Genomic DNA, 17,314 nt, shown 5'->3' with positions numbered 1-17,314 from the left:
TTGCCCCCCCCCACCGATTAAAAACCAGTTCCGGTGTCCCTGGAAGACTCCACATATAACCTTCCCTTTATTGTTAAGACAGGCTGTCATCGGGTGTGATCACATTCAGGAACCTTGTCTTCGGCTTCATCTTCTGCAATAATGTTTGACTTCTTGCTTTGCATTTGGGGAAAGGAGACGGAAAGAGGATGTGACAACAAGGTTATATATTCAGTAAACAACGCTACATCTCACTTCATCGATGACGCATCTTGCGCTACTGCTTTACGTGGTCGGCTTCCACATGGCTTCAATTCTTGCTGCGGTAGTGTAAGTCCCGTAGCCTTCAGCGGTCTCTACGTTGACACATCTTGCGTTACTGCTTTACGTGGTCGACCCCGGCCCCGCTTCTCTCCTCCTTGGAGCGGCGTACCCTCCGTTGTGTTCCTCGGTCGTAACTTTGGCGCACTTGCGTCTGCCCTTAAGCGAGGGCATCCTCGGCCCTCTTTAATCCTTCTTTACCCTCCGTCGTGGCCAGCGGCTTGCATGTGTGGCGCCTGAGCTTGGTGGCGGCCTCGGCACCAGCCCCGCACCGTGGGCAGTGCAGCGGGTACCGGCGGGAGTGTATGACCTGCTCGTGGCTCTGCATCAGCGCGTTGCCTGATTCTTTTGCCACACTGGCCGCACTCTTATGGCTTCTCACCACTGTGGATCATCATGTGAACCTTGAGATGGTCCGGCTGGGAGAACCTCTTCCGACACAAATGGCACACGGACTCTCGCCTGCCAACGTGGGTATACTCGTGCCTGATGATATCAGCCCTGCGTAGATGAAGGGTAAGCATAAGCAGAATTACCACGCGAATACAAAAATCTGATCCAGACGCCTCCGTTAGTAGACACCTTTAGCATGTCATGCACCATGTTACCGTTACCGGTACCTTACAGAGTACCGGGAGCCCGCGCAGCCAATGCCTTTCACATATCGACCTGACGGCGACAGGCGGCACCAGGTACCCGGCAGCTGCGCTTGCGCATGCAGCATCAGGACTAATCAGGGCATGCTCACCAGCGGTAGCGGTCTCCCAGTGATTCTGGAAAGGTTACAAGGTACACAGTAGGCTGAAGGTGTCTAGTTATGTGTGCACATCTCTTTCAATGTTATGATTTCGCCGATGACGTTCACACCTTCCATCTTGTAGGATACACAGGTATCGCCTCCTCGTCCCCCGCGCCAGCGGCGACCGTGACTTACACGGGCGCGCTGGCCACCAGGAATGTGGAGAGAAGGCACCCCCCCGACTCTGCTCTTTTCCGCCCCAGCACTGACGTGACTTCACGGCAGCGCGCTGCCTTCTGCGGAGAGCGTAGCACGCCTAAGCTTGACGGCAACGATTTGCTGCCAGGGAGACAATGCCCCAGGATATAAAAGAGGGGAACGCGCGGAGGGAAGGAACTCTCGCTTCCGGACCTTATCGAAGAGCCTTACGAACCCCTTCCGCTGCCCGCCGACCCCAGAACACCAACGCCAGACGACGTCAACGACCTAGTGAGCTGCTGAACATCTATTTTACGGATAGAACATTCTTCCGCAGTGTGCTTTACCTCGCGTTAGGATAATAACCTATTTTTTAGCGTGCCCTGCCATTGCCTATTTTGTCCGGACCTGCCGTGGCTGCGACTCTGCGCCATGGGTTGGGGAAACGTGTTGTGTACTTGATTAACGCCTGCGTATAGCTTGCACGGAAGCTCGCCTTCCCGGCCGGCTGGACGCAGTGACCCACATCTTGGCGCCCAACGTGGGGCGAACTAGGAAATTGAGCAGTGAGCTTTGTTGGAGCGAACGACTACCGTCGCCCTAACAAAGGATGGCAGCCGACAGGAGTGACATGCAGTCTTTGTTTATGCTGTCAGAGTCAGCGGCACATAACCAGGGCTCCCTACTTGACGCGGCGTTGGAAGGGTTTGAATTTTTTAATCTTGGGCGTTCCACGCGGAATAGCCGAGGAACATCCCCTGACGCGTTGGTAGGACTTAGTCCTGGCAAGGGGGCTCCACATCGGGCGCCTCGCCGCTCCGCGGCGCGAACAATGAGGCACCTAGACTTCATCATTCGACGCCATCAGCGGCTGCGCCCAACTCCGGGGGCTTTAGTCCGCAATCATCCGAGGTGCTCTTGCAGAACGCATTGCAGATGCAGAGTCTAGCGGGTATTTTGCAAAACAATTTGCAAGTCCCGGCCCAGTCACCACGTGTTAGGATAGACTTACCTACCTAAACGGGGTACCACGACACTACGGGAGCAAACGAGTACCTCGACCGTCTGCTGCATTATCAGCAAGTGACAGGAATCGCAGACGCCGAAATGCTCGCGTGTGTTTGTGCCTGTTTCTTTGGCGGAGCAAGCGGCCGCTGCTACCGACTAGCCGGCAACCGAGCGAGGACAATAATAATAATAATAATAATTGGTTTTTGGTGGAAAGGAAATGGCGCAGTATCTGTCTCATATATCGTTGGACACCTGAACCGCGCCGTAAGGGAAGGGATAAAGGAGGGAGTGAAAGAAGAGAGGAACAAATAGGTCCGTAGTGGAGGGCTCCGGAATAATTTCGACCACCTGGGGATCTTTAACGTGCACTGACATCGCACAGCACACGGGCGCCTTAGCGTTTTTCCTCCATAAAAACGCAGCCGCCGCGGTCGGGTTCGAACCCGGGAACTCCGGATCAGTAGTCGAGCGCCCTAACCAGAGAACAATGAAGGAGTTTTGCGCAAGCTTCCGCGACGAATTCCTTCTCGCAAACTATGAGTGGCGTTTGAGGAGAGAGCTGGAGCTTCGAACCCAGCAGCCCGACGAGTCTCTGTTAGAGTACGTCCGAGTGATGGACGAACTTTATCGCCTCGCTGACCCTCGCGCCACGAACACGGAGAAAGTTGAACGTGTCACGAGACAAGCGCACCCGACTTTCACGGCTTACAAGAGAGGAGTCAGGTTCAGAGATTTGGATGAGCTGGCAGCTGAGGCGAAGCGCATTCAGGGAGACATCCTCTCTGCACGAGCGTATCGGCCGCCCCCACCCGCATCGCTGTCACTTGAGCCGCGCTGCGCGTGGAATGGCAGCTCAGCGCACAGTCCATTCAGAGCTGAAGCGTCAGCACAGTTTGCTGACGAGCGTGTCCCAAGGGGTTGGGAGTTGTCCGACCGCGCTTTGGACGCATTCAGCTACGCGTTGCGAACAGCACACGCTGCCGCAGAGCGGAACGAACCGAGGCGAGATCGCGAGGCTGACACGCGGCCCCTCACCATCCGCTCCGCGAGTTCGAGATGACCGACCTGAACGGGGCGACCAGCGCCTAGCCCGTCGGGGCCCGGGCAACCGTTGCTACCGGTGCGACCAGCCGGGGCACTTCGCCCGCGAGTGTGGCCGCCTTCCCGCCCGTGACCAAACAAGGTCGGGAAACTGCCAAAGCCGCCTGTGATCGACCTTCGATCCCGCGCGGCGTACACAGAAAACCCTGGTTTGCTAGCGCCTTTGGCATGTCGCGTAGGAAGTTCTGTGCAGTTGATACGTTCTGCGCGTACTTGCGCTAGGTTCACCGCCGCATGACCCAGGCATGGCAGACGACGGTGACGCACGTGGTCTTTGTGGCAACGTGTCGTTATTGCGCAGCTAGCCGGCACGGGTGACTTCGTTAACGCCTACATCACTGAGCCACGAACTTATGAAGCATTGTAGGCAAAGTACGAGCACTCCCAGACTGCTGGGAACATTGTAAAGACCACGACGAGGAGGCGCACTTATTTCCACCTGCCTTGAACACTTCAACCTTAATTAGTTATGTCGCATCCCTAAAGCAGACTGTTGTACGAGCACTCCCAGACTGCTGGGAACATTGTAAAGAGCACGACGAGGAGGCGCACTTATTTCCACCTGCCTTGAACGCTTCAACCTTAATTAGTTATGTCGCATCCCTAAAGCAGACTGTTTGCGGCAAGGTTCTAGGCGGGGAGCACATGACCACCCTGGAGAGTTGAGAATGCAGTTTGATAGGGCTTGCTTTCAAGTATCAGACGAACATAACTCACAAACTCACTTTTTAAAATATATCTATTGTTTTTTGATTTTATAACTTGGATGTGTTATATAGAGTTCGCGTATTACGAATTTCGGATACAACGAATGCAATCAGTGCAACCGCCAGGCTCGTTTGGGCTGTAATTCTTAGCTTGCTGGAAAAGGATGGGCAGTATTTTTTGATGGAAAATGAACACAAAGGGCGCACAACAAGCGCGAAGGGTCACATTCGAGTGCGCTACTGCTACTAATGATGCTGATGACTGCGTTGTGCTCTGTTCGAAAATCGTGTCATTCAAGCATTCATTGTGTATTTGTACGGCGACTTCACGATTTGTGCTTGTTTAAGGTAATTACGGCTTGAAAAGGCGGCTCATCATCAGAAAGGACATCTCTCCAGTTAATTAGCCACTATGGCGTCAAGCAAAAAACGGTGCCTTAAAACGGTTTAAGGCCTACTTGCGACTGCTCGTGTAGATGCATTACGTGCAGCGGAGGATTCCGTGGGTGCTATGCCAGTGTTTCCGCCGGGTATGCATTTCCAAGTTGTGCTGCGTAGAGAAGAGGTCACCGCAATTCTCACAGGCGAGGAACAGGCTGTGTAAGGGAACAATGTTGACGTCCTCTGAAAAAGAACAAAGCAGTGGGAGGAGCGAATGAGCGCATGTAATGTAAAGAACTGCCCAGAGAATTCAGTGCTCTTAATGTGTACCGTGGCAGAGAGGAAAAGGCCAGCAGAAGTTCTTTTTCGCATCACTTCATTAGTATGAATCATGTGCATGGTAGTATCTTTCAAATAGTAATAAAATAGTACATCATTAACCTTAATAGTACCGATATTAAACTCGGACTCATATCATTTAATCAAAAACTAGAATGGCTGATGCCCCTGGCAGGAAAAATTTAGACCAGGAAAGAGAGTCCTAACTTCATATCTACGAAGTTCGATGGATTTGAGAAAAGTTCTGGCATTAAGAGGATGACATTAAAGACCTAAAAAAGAGGAAGACTGAGTTTGAAGAAAAAGATGCACTAAAACAGACAGCCCAAGCCCAGTTGGAAAAATACATATATGCCGTAGAATTCAGGAGCAGGCAGCTGAACTTAGAAGTGGGTGGAATAAAAGAAGCACAGGAGGAGGACCTGACAGCCATATTAAATAACGTGGCTGATAAACTTCGAGTGCATCACTTGACGGCGAAGGAAATTGCACACATTTGCCGACATCGAGGCAGACGCGATAAAGTGCCAGGCATCATTGCGCGTATCACGAGGCGAGCAATGAGAGAAAACTGGATTAAGAACAAGAAAAACCTTGAGGAAAGGGATCCACCCATTTTCTGGCGAGAAAACTTAACACGCTGCTACACAGAACTACTTCAAGCAACCAAAGACTGCGCCATAGATAAAGGCTATAATTTTATTTGGTATGTCAACGGAAAGGTTTCCGACCAAAATAATGAGGAAATGAGTGCATTCATAAAAGGGGAAAGAGCGACTTGGATCAGTTATACCATTTTTTATCTTGTATTTGAGTTTTCTCTTGAAACAGAACCAATCTGAAGCATATGTGTTATTATCTGCCCAGCGACCTGAACCGCACTGCTTCGTGTGTTGCGCCGACATCGCTTAAAGCTGTTCACTTGAATAGACGCTCTCTAAAAAACATGACAATGTGTTTACAGGAATTATCTGGTGAATTTTAGTTTCCTTTTTCTGTGGTCAGGCTCAGTGAATCGTGGAGCACAAATGAATCTGATATTTTTAGGACGACCAACTGTACAACTTGCTACTTGAACCGCTCTGGCCACCGTGGGGATGAAGTAGCATTATTGGTGACTAAAGACCTCGAATAGGATAAGCTGGACACATATAGTCTGCTTACTGATGATCTTGAGGTCCTATCTGTCTGTACCACAGGTTCGTGTTTTCAGTTTGCTATCGTCCTTCGAAGAAAAATGTGGTTAAGATTTTCTAATTGTACGACTGCTTTTTTTCGTTTATAACAGACGGCATATACACTCTAATAGCTGGAGGGGATTTTAATATGAATATGTTGAGGGACAATTCTTTGGTTAAATACTTTACAATGCCTTGGGTTCGAATGACTTCATTAACCTTGTAACCACTCCAACTAGGATTACACAAGAAACTGAGTCTTTTCTCGATCTGCTCATTACGTACTCCTCCCAACGAATAGCTGACTCAAGTGTAATATCGTGTGCACTCAGTGACCATCTCCAGTGTTTGTATGTATGTATATGACTGGACCGGTAATGTACCAAAAGAAAAAGGTATGTATCAGTATATACCCAATCCTATGCTCAATTTACTTTATAGTTCACTGGCGCAAGTTAAGTAGGATAGCACTTACAATACCAGTGACGTAAATAAAGCTTACAATAAAAGTCTTTACGCAACTATACAATTCTTGCTTCCTAACAGAAGTGCATCGAAAAAAACCCGTAAAACTCGCAAACCCTGGATAACGTCAGAGTTACACCATGAAATTAAATTGAAAGAAAAGCTCAACGCAATAATTTTAAACCCACATTGAGCAGATGACGTAAGTTTAAGAAACACAGGAATAGATTAACAAAAAGCTACGTCTTGCATGCACATACTACTACGCGACATTTCTTGAAGTTAATAATGGTTGCCACGATTTGCTATGGTTAAGAGTGAATTAGTAAGAAGTGAGCAACCGCACCCTGCCCCAAGGACATTAAGGCTTGATGATAAAGGTATATCTGGAATAGAGCTAGGAGATGCTTATAAAAACTTTTTTTAAACCCGTTCGCATACCAACCCATCACATGATTCCAATAGCTACGTTAGTTCCTACAATAATAATACAATAGTTTTGAACCCGGTTATGGCAGAAGACATTATATCAGTAATGCAGAACATTTATAACAGCCCTGCCTGTGACATTGATGGCATTCAAGTCAGGCCCGTGAAGCATGTTGTAGCAGTTATTGCCCCTGTTCTTGGGAATATATTTAACTTATGTTCTAATTGCGGTATAGTTCCTGAAAAAACGCAAATGGCCAAAGTAATGGTTCTGTATGAGAAAGGTGACCTTAACGAAATAGGAAGTAATAGACCAGTATCTACACTCTGTTTTTTCGGAGGCTCAAGAAAAAGTTCTGGATACAAGGTTGTCTAATTTCATTTACAAGCATAACCTTTTGTCACCAAATAATTTTATATTTTGTGAAAATAAATTAAACAAATAAGCACTACTCAAGCAAATGGAGTACATACTAACACTGTTTGAAAAGGCCTTCGTTATTGGTGTCTTCATAGACTTCTCGAAGGCATCTGATCTAATGAACCACTGTATACTCCTAAAAACTTAGTGTGTTATGGTTTTGGAGGACAGACCCAGATGCTTCTGAAATCATATCTATCGCACAGAAAACGAGCTGTATGCATAGACAAAATAAATTTTCAACCACAACGTAATAATTCTGTTTTCCCACAAGGCAATATATTGGGACCAGTAATCATTATTATCTATATAAATGATCTCTAACATTAACTATGCTGCCAAATTTATTATCTATGCTGATGACACAAGTATATTTTTTTACTGTAAATGTTCTTGATCTCCTTGCTCAGTAATGCAAAAATGGTCTGAATCCAAATGTATGCGTATTAATGATAAGAAAGCATAAGCTGTTATTTTTCGTCCCCAAAATAAAGTGCTAGAAAAGCTAGCCACCCTGTATACGCAATGCCTTCTGACCACGACCGTAATAGGAGCTTGGAATAACGCAAACTATATAATAATTCATAAGAAAGGAGACGCCACGCACTTAAAATTACAGGCCGATCAGCTTAGTCTCCATTGCCTGCAAAATATTTACTAAGGAAATCGATAATAGAGCCAGGGCAGCATTAGACTTCAATTAGCCAAATGATCAGGCAGGCTTTCCTAAAGAATACTCAACAATAGATCATATTTACACTATCAATCAGCTGAAAGAAAAATGCACAGAATACAACAAATACCTAAATATAGCCTTCATTGATTGCGAGAAAGAGTTTGGCTCAGTTGAAATCTCAGCAGTCATACAGGCCTTGTATAATCGGGGTGTAAAAGAGCCTTTAATCAAAATACTGGAAGCTATATATAGCAAAATGGCATTCCTCTGGGACAGTTGGTATGAATCCATCTTTGGCCCAGAGTTAACTCTGGGACGCACCAAAGTAGACACACGCATTGAAACACGGAACACCATGGCTACTATAGTCCTCCATAAAGCCAGCAAGAAAATTACAATAAAGGGCGCCAGGCAAGGAGACACAATCTCGCCAAAGCTATTCCCCGCCTGTTTGCAGGAGGTATTCCAAGGCAGTAATTGGGAACTGTTGGGGATAAGAGTTCATGGAGAATACCCAAGTAATCTGCGATTCCCTGGTGATATTGCCTTGCTGAGTCACTCCAGAGGTGATGTGCAAATCATGATCAATGAGTTAGACAGGCTGAGCAGAACGATTGATCTAAAGATTAACATGCAGAAAACCAAAGTAATGATCAAAAGCCTAACAGCCCAACAGGAGAACAGCAGTTGACAATTGGCAGCAAGGTGCTAGAAGTGATAAAAGAATACGTCCACATACGACAGGCAGTGACAGCTGATCCGGATCATTAGAGGGAAATAACTAGAAGGATATGAATGGAGTGGAGCGCATATAGCAGGTTCTCTCATATCGTGAATGGCTGTTTACCAATATCCCTGAAGAGAAAAGTGCAAAACAGCTGAATCTTAGCGGCACTCACCTACAGGACAGAAAAGTGGAGGCTTACGAAAAAGGTTCCGCTTAAGTTAAGGAGAACGCAGCGAGCCATGGAGAGAAAAACGATAGGTGTAACGTTAAGAAACCGAAAGCGGGTTGAGTGGGTGAGGGAAGAAACACGCGTTAATGACATCCTAGTCGAAATAAAGTGGAAGAATTGGGCTTGGGCAGGGCATGTATTGCGAAGGAGAGTTAACTGCCGGTCGTTTAGGGCAACCGAGTGGATTCCAAGAGAAGGCAAGTGTAGCAGTGCATGGCAGAAGGTTATGTGGGCGGGTGAGATTAAGAAGTTTGCAGGTATAGGGTAAGCGCAGCTGGCAAAGGATAGGGATAATTGGAGACATGGTTGAGGCCTTTGCCCTGCAGTGGGTGTAGTCAGGCTGGTGATGATGATGATGAATCAGGCATGGTCGTAGCTTGCATACACTATCAAACCGATTGTAATCTACCCTCTAAGGATTGCAGGAAAAGCGTCTGCTCACCTTCTTTCAATGCACCTCGTCCTCTTGGGTTCCCCAGCAAACTTTCGGCGAACGACGTTGAATATCCAACGAGCAGTTCTTCGCCGGGGCCGACGTTCTTTAGTGTGCGGTAGTAGATATTTCCGTTGAAGAGCACGGCCACGAGGTTTTGTCTGCGCTTGCTGGGCGAGTAGTTGACGTTGTTCATCCAGTGGTAGCGCTCTTGTTGGCGGCCGTCTACCACGAAGAACTCTGCACAACGGCGCACCTGCGCAACGCAACGGTTTCACCGTCTGAACGCTCAAGTCAAACTTTTTCGCTACCGTACTCACGTGAAACAACGGACGCAAAAAAACGTGGCGTAAATTTTAAGTGTCCGGAAACGGGCCAATATTTCGTGTTCTACTCTGATACCAGTGTCACACGGTCATATCGAAGGCCCTCCAACTGACCAGTCTCTCCACTCCAAGGCCACTAAGCGCTGTTACACGGACGGTTTCTGCGGCAATCGAGACACGGTAAGTATCGTTTTTGAAAATGTTGAACTAAAAATATAGTACCAATTTTGATAATGATGGTGATGGTAATTTTTTTTATGGCGCATAGGCTTCTGAGTCCAATGAGCGCCATGCAACAAGGTATTTTTGTCTGCTGACAACTTACGCGGAAAAAAAGGAGAGCCCGGGCTACTAACCCTGCGGCACGCATTGTGCCAGTGTCAGCGATATAAACCAACCAGCTTCCTTAATAGTCCATGAATGCTATTGATTTCAGCTTGTACAAGATAATGGGGTTCATTTAAAGAGTAAATATATTCATATAACAAATAAATATTTTGTTTTAACCCTTTAGCTTAGCCTTCAGGATACGCTAAATGTTCGAGCTTGACCTTTGAGATCAACTCTTGAATGGTGCTACTCTTGTAGGAAAACAAAAAGGCCCCTAATAATGGATCTGGTGACTCAGCGATGTCGCATGTTTTTGTCTCATGTTTTGCATGCCAAAGAGGTTTGGCGAAACTGGCAACCATAGGTGAGCCTCGTTACACCTTTTGTTTTTGTTTTTCCTCTAACGCTATAGTAACACGGCCTCTCTGTGCAGCCGTACAGTCTTATACAATAGCGTTGGAAAGTGCACATGTTCATTTAATCCTCGATATGTGGTTTGGAACTGCAATCATCCGCTGCAATTTTTCGCTCTCACACAACAATGGTACGTATTCCAGCATAAAATTTCCCAACGAAAAAACTCACCGCGAATGCACTTGAAAGTATCGGAGAGAGTAATAACGCGAGCAGCGTAGTGCAATTACAGCCCAGCTGTTTTGAAATTTCTCTAAAACAGCCTATACAACCTGAGTATGAGTGTTCTAAGCATTGGCCGGGCAAGCTCACCGGCCAGGTGCAGCCGCCATATTCGATGCAGTCCACCTTGACTCCGTGATACGGGCCGAAGTGCAGTCCCTTGGGCAGCGCCTTCAACGTGAACACTCCCATCGGGACACCCTTGACTGTAGACTTTCCCAATGCCAGGAACTCGAACATGTTCTTACTGACGAGACTGGCGTCTTCCGATATCATCTGCATATGTTATTACGCCGTGTTCACCAGCCGCTGTACAACCGAATGTGGGCTCATATGCACATCAAATTTTGCAGCATGGGCTGTTAGTGCTAGCATTGCAGTGTTTCGTGCCGTAATCACGGTCGCCGTCCCGGCGCGAGTTTGAGATTAAGTGACGGGTAGGGCACAAAAGAAATTGCACGTGAAAAGGGGCTCACTCATGCCTCCCGCCAGAAGAGCCAAGTTGGCGTTTGTGACGTGCAGTGCATAGAGAACCGGCTGAAGCTTGTGTCCACCAAAAAGGCACAAAACTATGTACACGGCGTGGTGAATAAATGATATATAACACATAAATTGGCAGGCGCTATGATTTGGTGGTTGATTTGGCACGCACGAGATGTAATGGCACGTTTTCAATTTCCAAGATTAATCCGATTTCCATCATGCATGTCACGAAAAAGCAATCAAATGCAGTAAACCTCCTTACAGAGAAGCTGCTTATAACGAAATAACGAATATAATAAAGTAAATACGATTCTATTTGGAAGTTCGGTCAACACGGGCTATAGCGAAACTACGGCTATATTGAAGTAACCACCGGGCGCCTTACACTTCGTTATAACGAGTTTTAACTGTATGCCTTAAGAAAAACCTTTTCCTACCGTGAGGAAAAGACGCAGCGGCGGCCGCGACAGCCATCGCGCTACTCTCACCGCATTAATGGTGACGAAAGGAAACATTTTCCTGCGATTGTATGTGCTGAATTCAGTGAAATCAGGCACAGTGAGGACGAACCCGCAGTAGAACATTATCGAATTCTGCGAGGAGGCCTACATTAAGCAATTTCATAGACAGCCTTGCCAGTTAGAATAGGGAAAAGATTGAAAGTATGGGGACACTTAAGCCACTTCTGAAGCTTTAAAGCCGCAGCTTGTACTGCAACATTTTCGCGTGTTTGCGTGAGTTTCTTTGAAATTATCGGTCCATCAAGCGCCATATTCAAACTGCTAGCTGCAGCAGCAGTGCTCGACGCATGGTGGGTACGTTGCGATAACGTCATAAAGTTTCGTTACCTCTCTCAGCCAATCAACGTATTTCATTACATCGATGGTGGATTTTACTTATAAGATAAAAAAATTATGTTATTTTATTGAACTCTGGCTTCATATATGCTTCATTTAACGAATACCGCTATCCGCCGTATGGTGCCAGTGCTTTACTACTGCTTGGTTAGTTCATTCTGAACCTTCCGCTGCGGCTTTTAAAAATACAGGGCACCTGTCAAAGCATTCCAAGAAAGGTATTGTAAACGTCCGTGTATGCTTCACTTACCTCGCTCTTCACGTCGGCCAACGCTGTGTCGCTGGTGGAGTCAGCACCCGCAACCATTCCGCTTCCGTAGTAAGCTGGAAGACAGGATTTAAGGCATGTTTTTAGATGGTTGAAGATCGCAAGCGCAGCAGCTTTGTTGATAAATGACTTATCGTGGCAGTAAAAAGGCCAGATATCTCCAAAAAATAAACACTGTTGAAATCACAGTATCGCATTACTGAAACGGCGGAAAATAAATATCCACCTCGAAAATCCTGAAATTCACTAGACAGCGAAATTTTACAGGATGCGGGTCTGAGGAGAACATTAATTTGGTGAAGGCGCGTGACCCAAACACAAGACTTAAGTTGTGGGGAAAAGTATATATTCTGGGCCTCAAAAGTTTAAGGCATGTGTGTTCTCAGGAAAAAAAATACTGTTGCGCCGCCTCACGACCCAGCCAGCCAGTATTAGCTAATGACGCGTGATCCTTTCTACATACCTTATGAGATTTCGCGCAATTAGCGTAGGTCGCTAGATCCAAATAAATTTTTCCACATAGCCGCAACCCGTAACCTGTTAGCTTTTATGGCCGATAGTGCATGCTCCATCCGCTGATAAGAGCCGAATGAGCGGCAAGGCGTGCTACAAATACAGTGATTTTTTTTTCGAATACATGCATCTTGTTAACGTGTGCCGCCGATATCAGTGTTCTAACCACGTAGCAGAAACACTATTCTTACGGAAAGCATCCTTCCGTCGCTTTGCAGAGAAAAGCGAGTATCCCGCCCCCGATCCCGCCCACATTACTAGAGTGCGTGTCATCGCGGCACCGGCTAGGAACGTCGGTCAAGTGATACGCGGTCGCCGCTACTTGGGAAGGAAATCCCTCTGACGTGAATACCTCACAGAGGACAGCCTGCATCCGCTTCCACAGATGTAGCGTGAGCGAAATGAACGAACACTGCTTCCCAATTACGTATTGTAGATCAGCGAGGCAAGCACATAGAGGTATTTGCATATTCTTTCGTTCAATAACTGCGGTATCAATAACTATAAGCACTCATCCATGCAGGCCTCTGTTCCAGTCTCATGTCAATCGCCAGTCGTAAGGTTACGTTTTTCGTTACGCTGCTCTTTCTGTGAGGCCGGCTCTTCGGGCTGATCCGGACCGCCGCTCCCAGGAGCCTCCCAGTGGTCCGGAAGCATATATTCGGGTGCAGGCGGGCATTCACTCTGACTCTCCTGCGGTCTGATGACCTGGGGATACATCGACTGTTATAGTGAATTCTTTAATTATATGAAAAAAAATGCGATCATAAATGGTTTTTCACTGAAAATTGCGTTTGTCATGAATTTCTGTGTATATCAATATTTAGAAAAAAAACTGTCCTAGAGAAAAATAATGAGTACGGCGTTTATGTTTCAACATGGGGCAAACATTCGAAAACTTCTCGAAAACCTAAGAGCGCAGTCGATTCGTTGGGAAGCATTTTGAACATGTACCACTTAATTCGCTCAGCGAATCGAATACAAGTGCATCCGAACAGCTATCTAAGAATTTCGGATATTCGCCCCCTCTACTGATCAGACATGTTCGATGCACTGAGGCTGCACTAAGCAATGCTATTTCAGCTAAAAACTACAGGGTAAACTAAATATAATTGGGAAATTTTAGATAATAACTCCAATTGCTAATTTATCGCGCTCGTTTCATGACGTGCGCCAACGTAGCCGGCATGACCGTTTATAAGCGGTCACTGATCTCACAAAACAGCATATTTATATCAGTTATTTTGCCCGCCAACATGCGATAGTGATCGTAGTCTCTTCTTTAGTCCTCACTATCGATCGGCACATTTAATGCGTGCACGAGCTTTCCGTTCCGCACAAATACGAGGCCGGAAGTCTGAATAGTCTGAAGGAAGTTGCTGCCGCACCAGTCACACTGACAATCGAAAATAGGATAATTGAATATTAGCGCGCAGGGTGTGTAGGTGCAACAGCAAACACTTAGCGATGGATATGCCGCTGCGACGCATTCGTTACGGTGGCAGAAGGCTGACCAAAGATCCCGGGATCGTGTCATGCCGCGTGTACCGACTTAAGACAGCTGATGAAGTTCAAAACGTCCATTCGCCGAAATTTTGGTGCAATATATTGAAACCTGACTGTTCAATGCTAATCCAGAAGTTCTAACTAAATTTCTTCAGACCCGATGGTATTTGAATCACCCACACAATTTCTTACGCGTGCTCCGCGGTGGCTGAGTGGTTATTGGGCTCGGCTGCTGACCGGAAAGACGCGGGTTTAATCCCGGCCGCGGCGATTGAATTTTGATGGAGGCGAAATTGTAGAGGTCCGTGTACTCTGCGATATAATAGCATGCTAAAGAACCCCAGGTGGTCCAAATTTCCGGCGCCCTTCACTACGGCGTCTGTTGTATAGCCTTAGTGTCTTTGGGCCTTCAAACCGAAATAGAAACAAAATAAAGCCAACTTTATTAGGCGTTAAACACCAGCACAGTCCATCAGATCTGGCTATGCAATGCAGCTCAAGGAAAATGGGTGTGAGAAGAGTGAATGTTGTACTCGCCTCAATGAGCTCGACAACCATAGGTTCCTCTTCTCCAGTGGGAACACCTTGAATGAAATGCATCAGGACATGAATAAGGGGGGGGGGCGAAAACCGCATACGCATATTCTAAATGCGGGATTGGCTAGTTGCCTCAGCGTGCCTTCCTGGGGCAATTTTTAATGCGATAATATTGGAAGCCACATCGGAAACAAAAATGCGTTGTCGGTCCTAAAACACGCTGAGTGGCTTGAGGAAAGTGATCTCACCAGGCCAGATATTGGCACTGGCTGGAGAAAAGTGACGTCACCATACTGGAAAAAACGCCGCTGTCGGTAAAGGCATCATTAGTTTCCTTCCAAAGCTGTCGCAATAATAACAATATTAGATAAGGGGTCGCTGTGAAATATTTATCTACATAATGCTGCAGACATCTTAACCATGTCCGGGAAGGAAGGGCACAGAACAGAAATTGTTTACATCTCTCATTACAGAAAGCTCGTTAACAATGATAAAAAGACCTGCTTACACAATGTAAAGGAGAAGGCGAAGTTAAAACAGGCAAAAAAAAGAATATAAATATCCTCTTGAGTTGATATTCTGAAGAAGTTTTGCACAAATCAACTCTTAGAATGAGAATATTCCACTCCCTAAGCCTTCATGTCAAATAGCAAAATGAATTATTTTATAGGGTGAAATATGAGGCTTTGCTTTATATGAGCTGCCAGCGAGCGCTGTGCGTTAGTAAAAACTGAATTAAGCGAGCGGGGGACCTATGTATTTTGCCATTTATTACCTGATAGCGGGCCATCTTTACGTACACACTAATGGGTTTGATTTTGTGTTTTTACCATTCGTAAATTTAGGCACCCAGTTCATTCCTGACTATAAGCCTTAAAGCGTGCCGCTGTACATTTTTCAGTTGACCTGTTCCCATATTCTCTGAAGATTCAAACCATATAGCGCCAGAATTAAGCGTGTCAAGATTCTCGGAACATTTTCTTGGGGCGTCAGGTGTCCCTTTTTGGCTGAAATAATGAGAGATTTGATCTGATACGATTCGGTTTAATAGCAGCGTATTCAATTTTGACCGTGTATTGCAAAGGACGTCGTTCGCCCACACCTTCCGTCCGCACCAGCTCCGCTTTATACAACAGAGGTCTGCACGGAACTATGTTTTAGAGATAACCAAAACAAAACCTTCACCTCTTTGTTCTCTATTACGCTGTCGCCTCATAACTATTGTCATGCAGTTGGCATCACAGCGCAGACGCAGATGAGGATGTCGTTAGACAAAAACTCTGGGAAAACTCGAAATGTTTATTCGGCGAACTCGTGCTGGCAAATACAACTCGGTGACGGTGAAGAACCGCAGGTGTTCTCGGGGGTCGACGGAGGTGAGAATAATCACCGCTCTAGGCCGCGCTAAAATTAACAAAGGCTATGAAGAACCTTCGAGATAAGGTCCCTGAAAGTTAAGGAAAATTTTCAACACAATGAAAACGCCTTCGTGCGTCTAGTTTTTTTCAGGCGAACCTGGTCAAGTCTCGTGTAACAAAAAAAATGTCAAGACTGCGTGCTTGGGGGCAGTGAACACGGATCATGAACAATCACTGGTTTTCAATCGTGCTCGCAATGCATTGACCACCTGTCAATCGTGCTCGCACTGCGTGCTAGAAATTCGATGCTATTCAACTACCCCAAAAGCCGAACGATGCTTCCACTGCACGCCTGATTTTACAAGTGCTACAATAATGATACAGCTTTCGACCAATCAGTCGTGTGCTAAGGCAACTAAGGTTGTAGCAGCGATGATAAATTCTAATTACATGTGTTAACTATTGAAACGAGTACAAACTTACCTTCTTTTCCTTTAATGATCCATCTTTTTTGACGTTGCCGTAGCAGTTCTTGATGTCATCCGGTAGTTTATTCCATGTGTCATCCGAGAAGTATGCAGGCTTCAAGCAATGGTATTCTTCGGTCGCCATATCTTCTATTATAATGAAGAGAAAAGGTGGAACATTGATAAATGTCGCACACGAGATAATTTCCTAAACAAAAAGGGTTCAGCTTAAGTTAAGGACAATGCAGCAAGCCATGGAAAGAATAATGATAGGTGTAACGGTAAGAGACCGGAAGCGGGCAGAAAGGGTGATGGAACAAACGTGGGCTAATGACATCCTAGTCGAAATCAAGCGGAAGAACTTGGCTTAGGCAGGGCTTGTGATACGAAGGCAAGATAACCGCTGGTGCTTAAGGGTAACAGAGTGGATTCCAAGAGAAGGCAAGTGCAGCAGGGGTGGCAGAAAGTTAGCTGGGCAGATGAGATTAAGAAGTATGCCGGGATACTCTGGTCACAGCTGACACAGGAGAGGGTTAATTGTAAAGACGTGACCGACGCCTTTACCTTGCATTGTTCAGGTCAGGCTGATGAAGATGATGAGGCGTAATGAAGGGTTCAGATAAGAGTAGCGGAAGATAGAAAAACAGAATTTCTTTGGCAGCTGAGTTGCGAAAGAACTGTGTCGCAAATTTCTCGGCC

At 46.3% G+C, this 17,314-nt stretch overlaps 1 protein-coding gene and 1 long non-coding RNA gene across 2 annotated transcripts; both read right to left on the bottom strand.

The window, feature by feature from the left end:
- Positions 1 to 318: 318 nt before the first annotated feature.
- On the bottom strand, positions 319 to 10,818 carry LOC144128060 (histone-lysine N-methyltransferase PRDM9-like). Its single transcript, XM_077661117.1, has 4 exons — positions 10,717 to 10,818; positions 9,344 to 9,590; positions 4,515 to 4,680; positions 319 to 801 (listed from the first exon to the last, which is right to left on the bottom strand). The coding sequence occupies exons 1-3, from the start codon at positions 10,816 to 10,818 to the stop codon at positions 4,538 to 4,540; spliced, it is 492 nt and encodes a 163-aa protein (XP_077517243.1). The 3' UTR covers positions 319 to 801; positions 4,515 to 4,537.
- A 9-nt stretch (positions 10,819 to 10,827) lies between these two features.
- LOC144106233 (uncharacterized) lies at positions 10,828 to 13,401 on the bottom strand. The gene is made up of 3 exons (XR_013308938.1): positions 13,314 to 13,401; positions 12,217 to 12,290; positions 10,828 to 10,902 (listed from the first exon to the last, which is right to left on the bottom strand). It is a non-coding gene; the product is annotated as an uncharacterized LOC144106233 (long non-coding RNA).
- Positions 13,402 to 17,314: the final 3,913 nt, after the last annotated feature.

Source organism: Amblyomma americanum, chromosome 1, assembly GCF_052857255.1.
Source record: "Amblyomma americanum isolate KBUSLIRL-KWMA chromosome 1, ASM5285725v1, whole genome shotgun sequence".
Taxonomy (NCBI): Eukaryota; Metazoa; Arthropoda; class Arachnida; order Ixodida; family Ixodidae; genus Amblyomma; species Amblyomma americanum.
The sequence above is the reverse complement of the archived record's forward strand: the minus strand, read 5'-3'. Positions and strand labels throughout refer to the sequence as shown.

Bases quoted from the DNA above. Each gene is read 5' to 3' on its own strand.
- LOC144128060 (XM_077661117.1), bottom strand. From the start codon at position 10,818: ATGGGAGTGTTCACGTTGAAGGCGCTGCCCAAGGGACTGCACTTCGGC. The intron at 9,591-10,716 runs GTGAGCTTGCCC...TGCGTTGCGCAG, and splicing joins ATGGCGGCTGCACCTGGCCG to GTGCGCCGTTGTGCAGAGTT. The intron at 4,681-9,343 runs GTGAGCAGACGC...GTTCTTTTTCAG, and splicing joins ACGAGGTGCATTGAAAGAAG to AGGACGTCAACATTGTTCCC.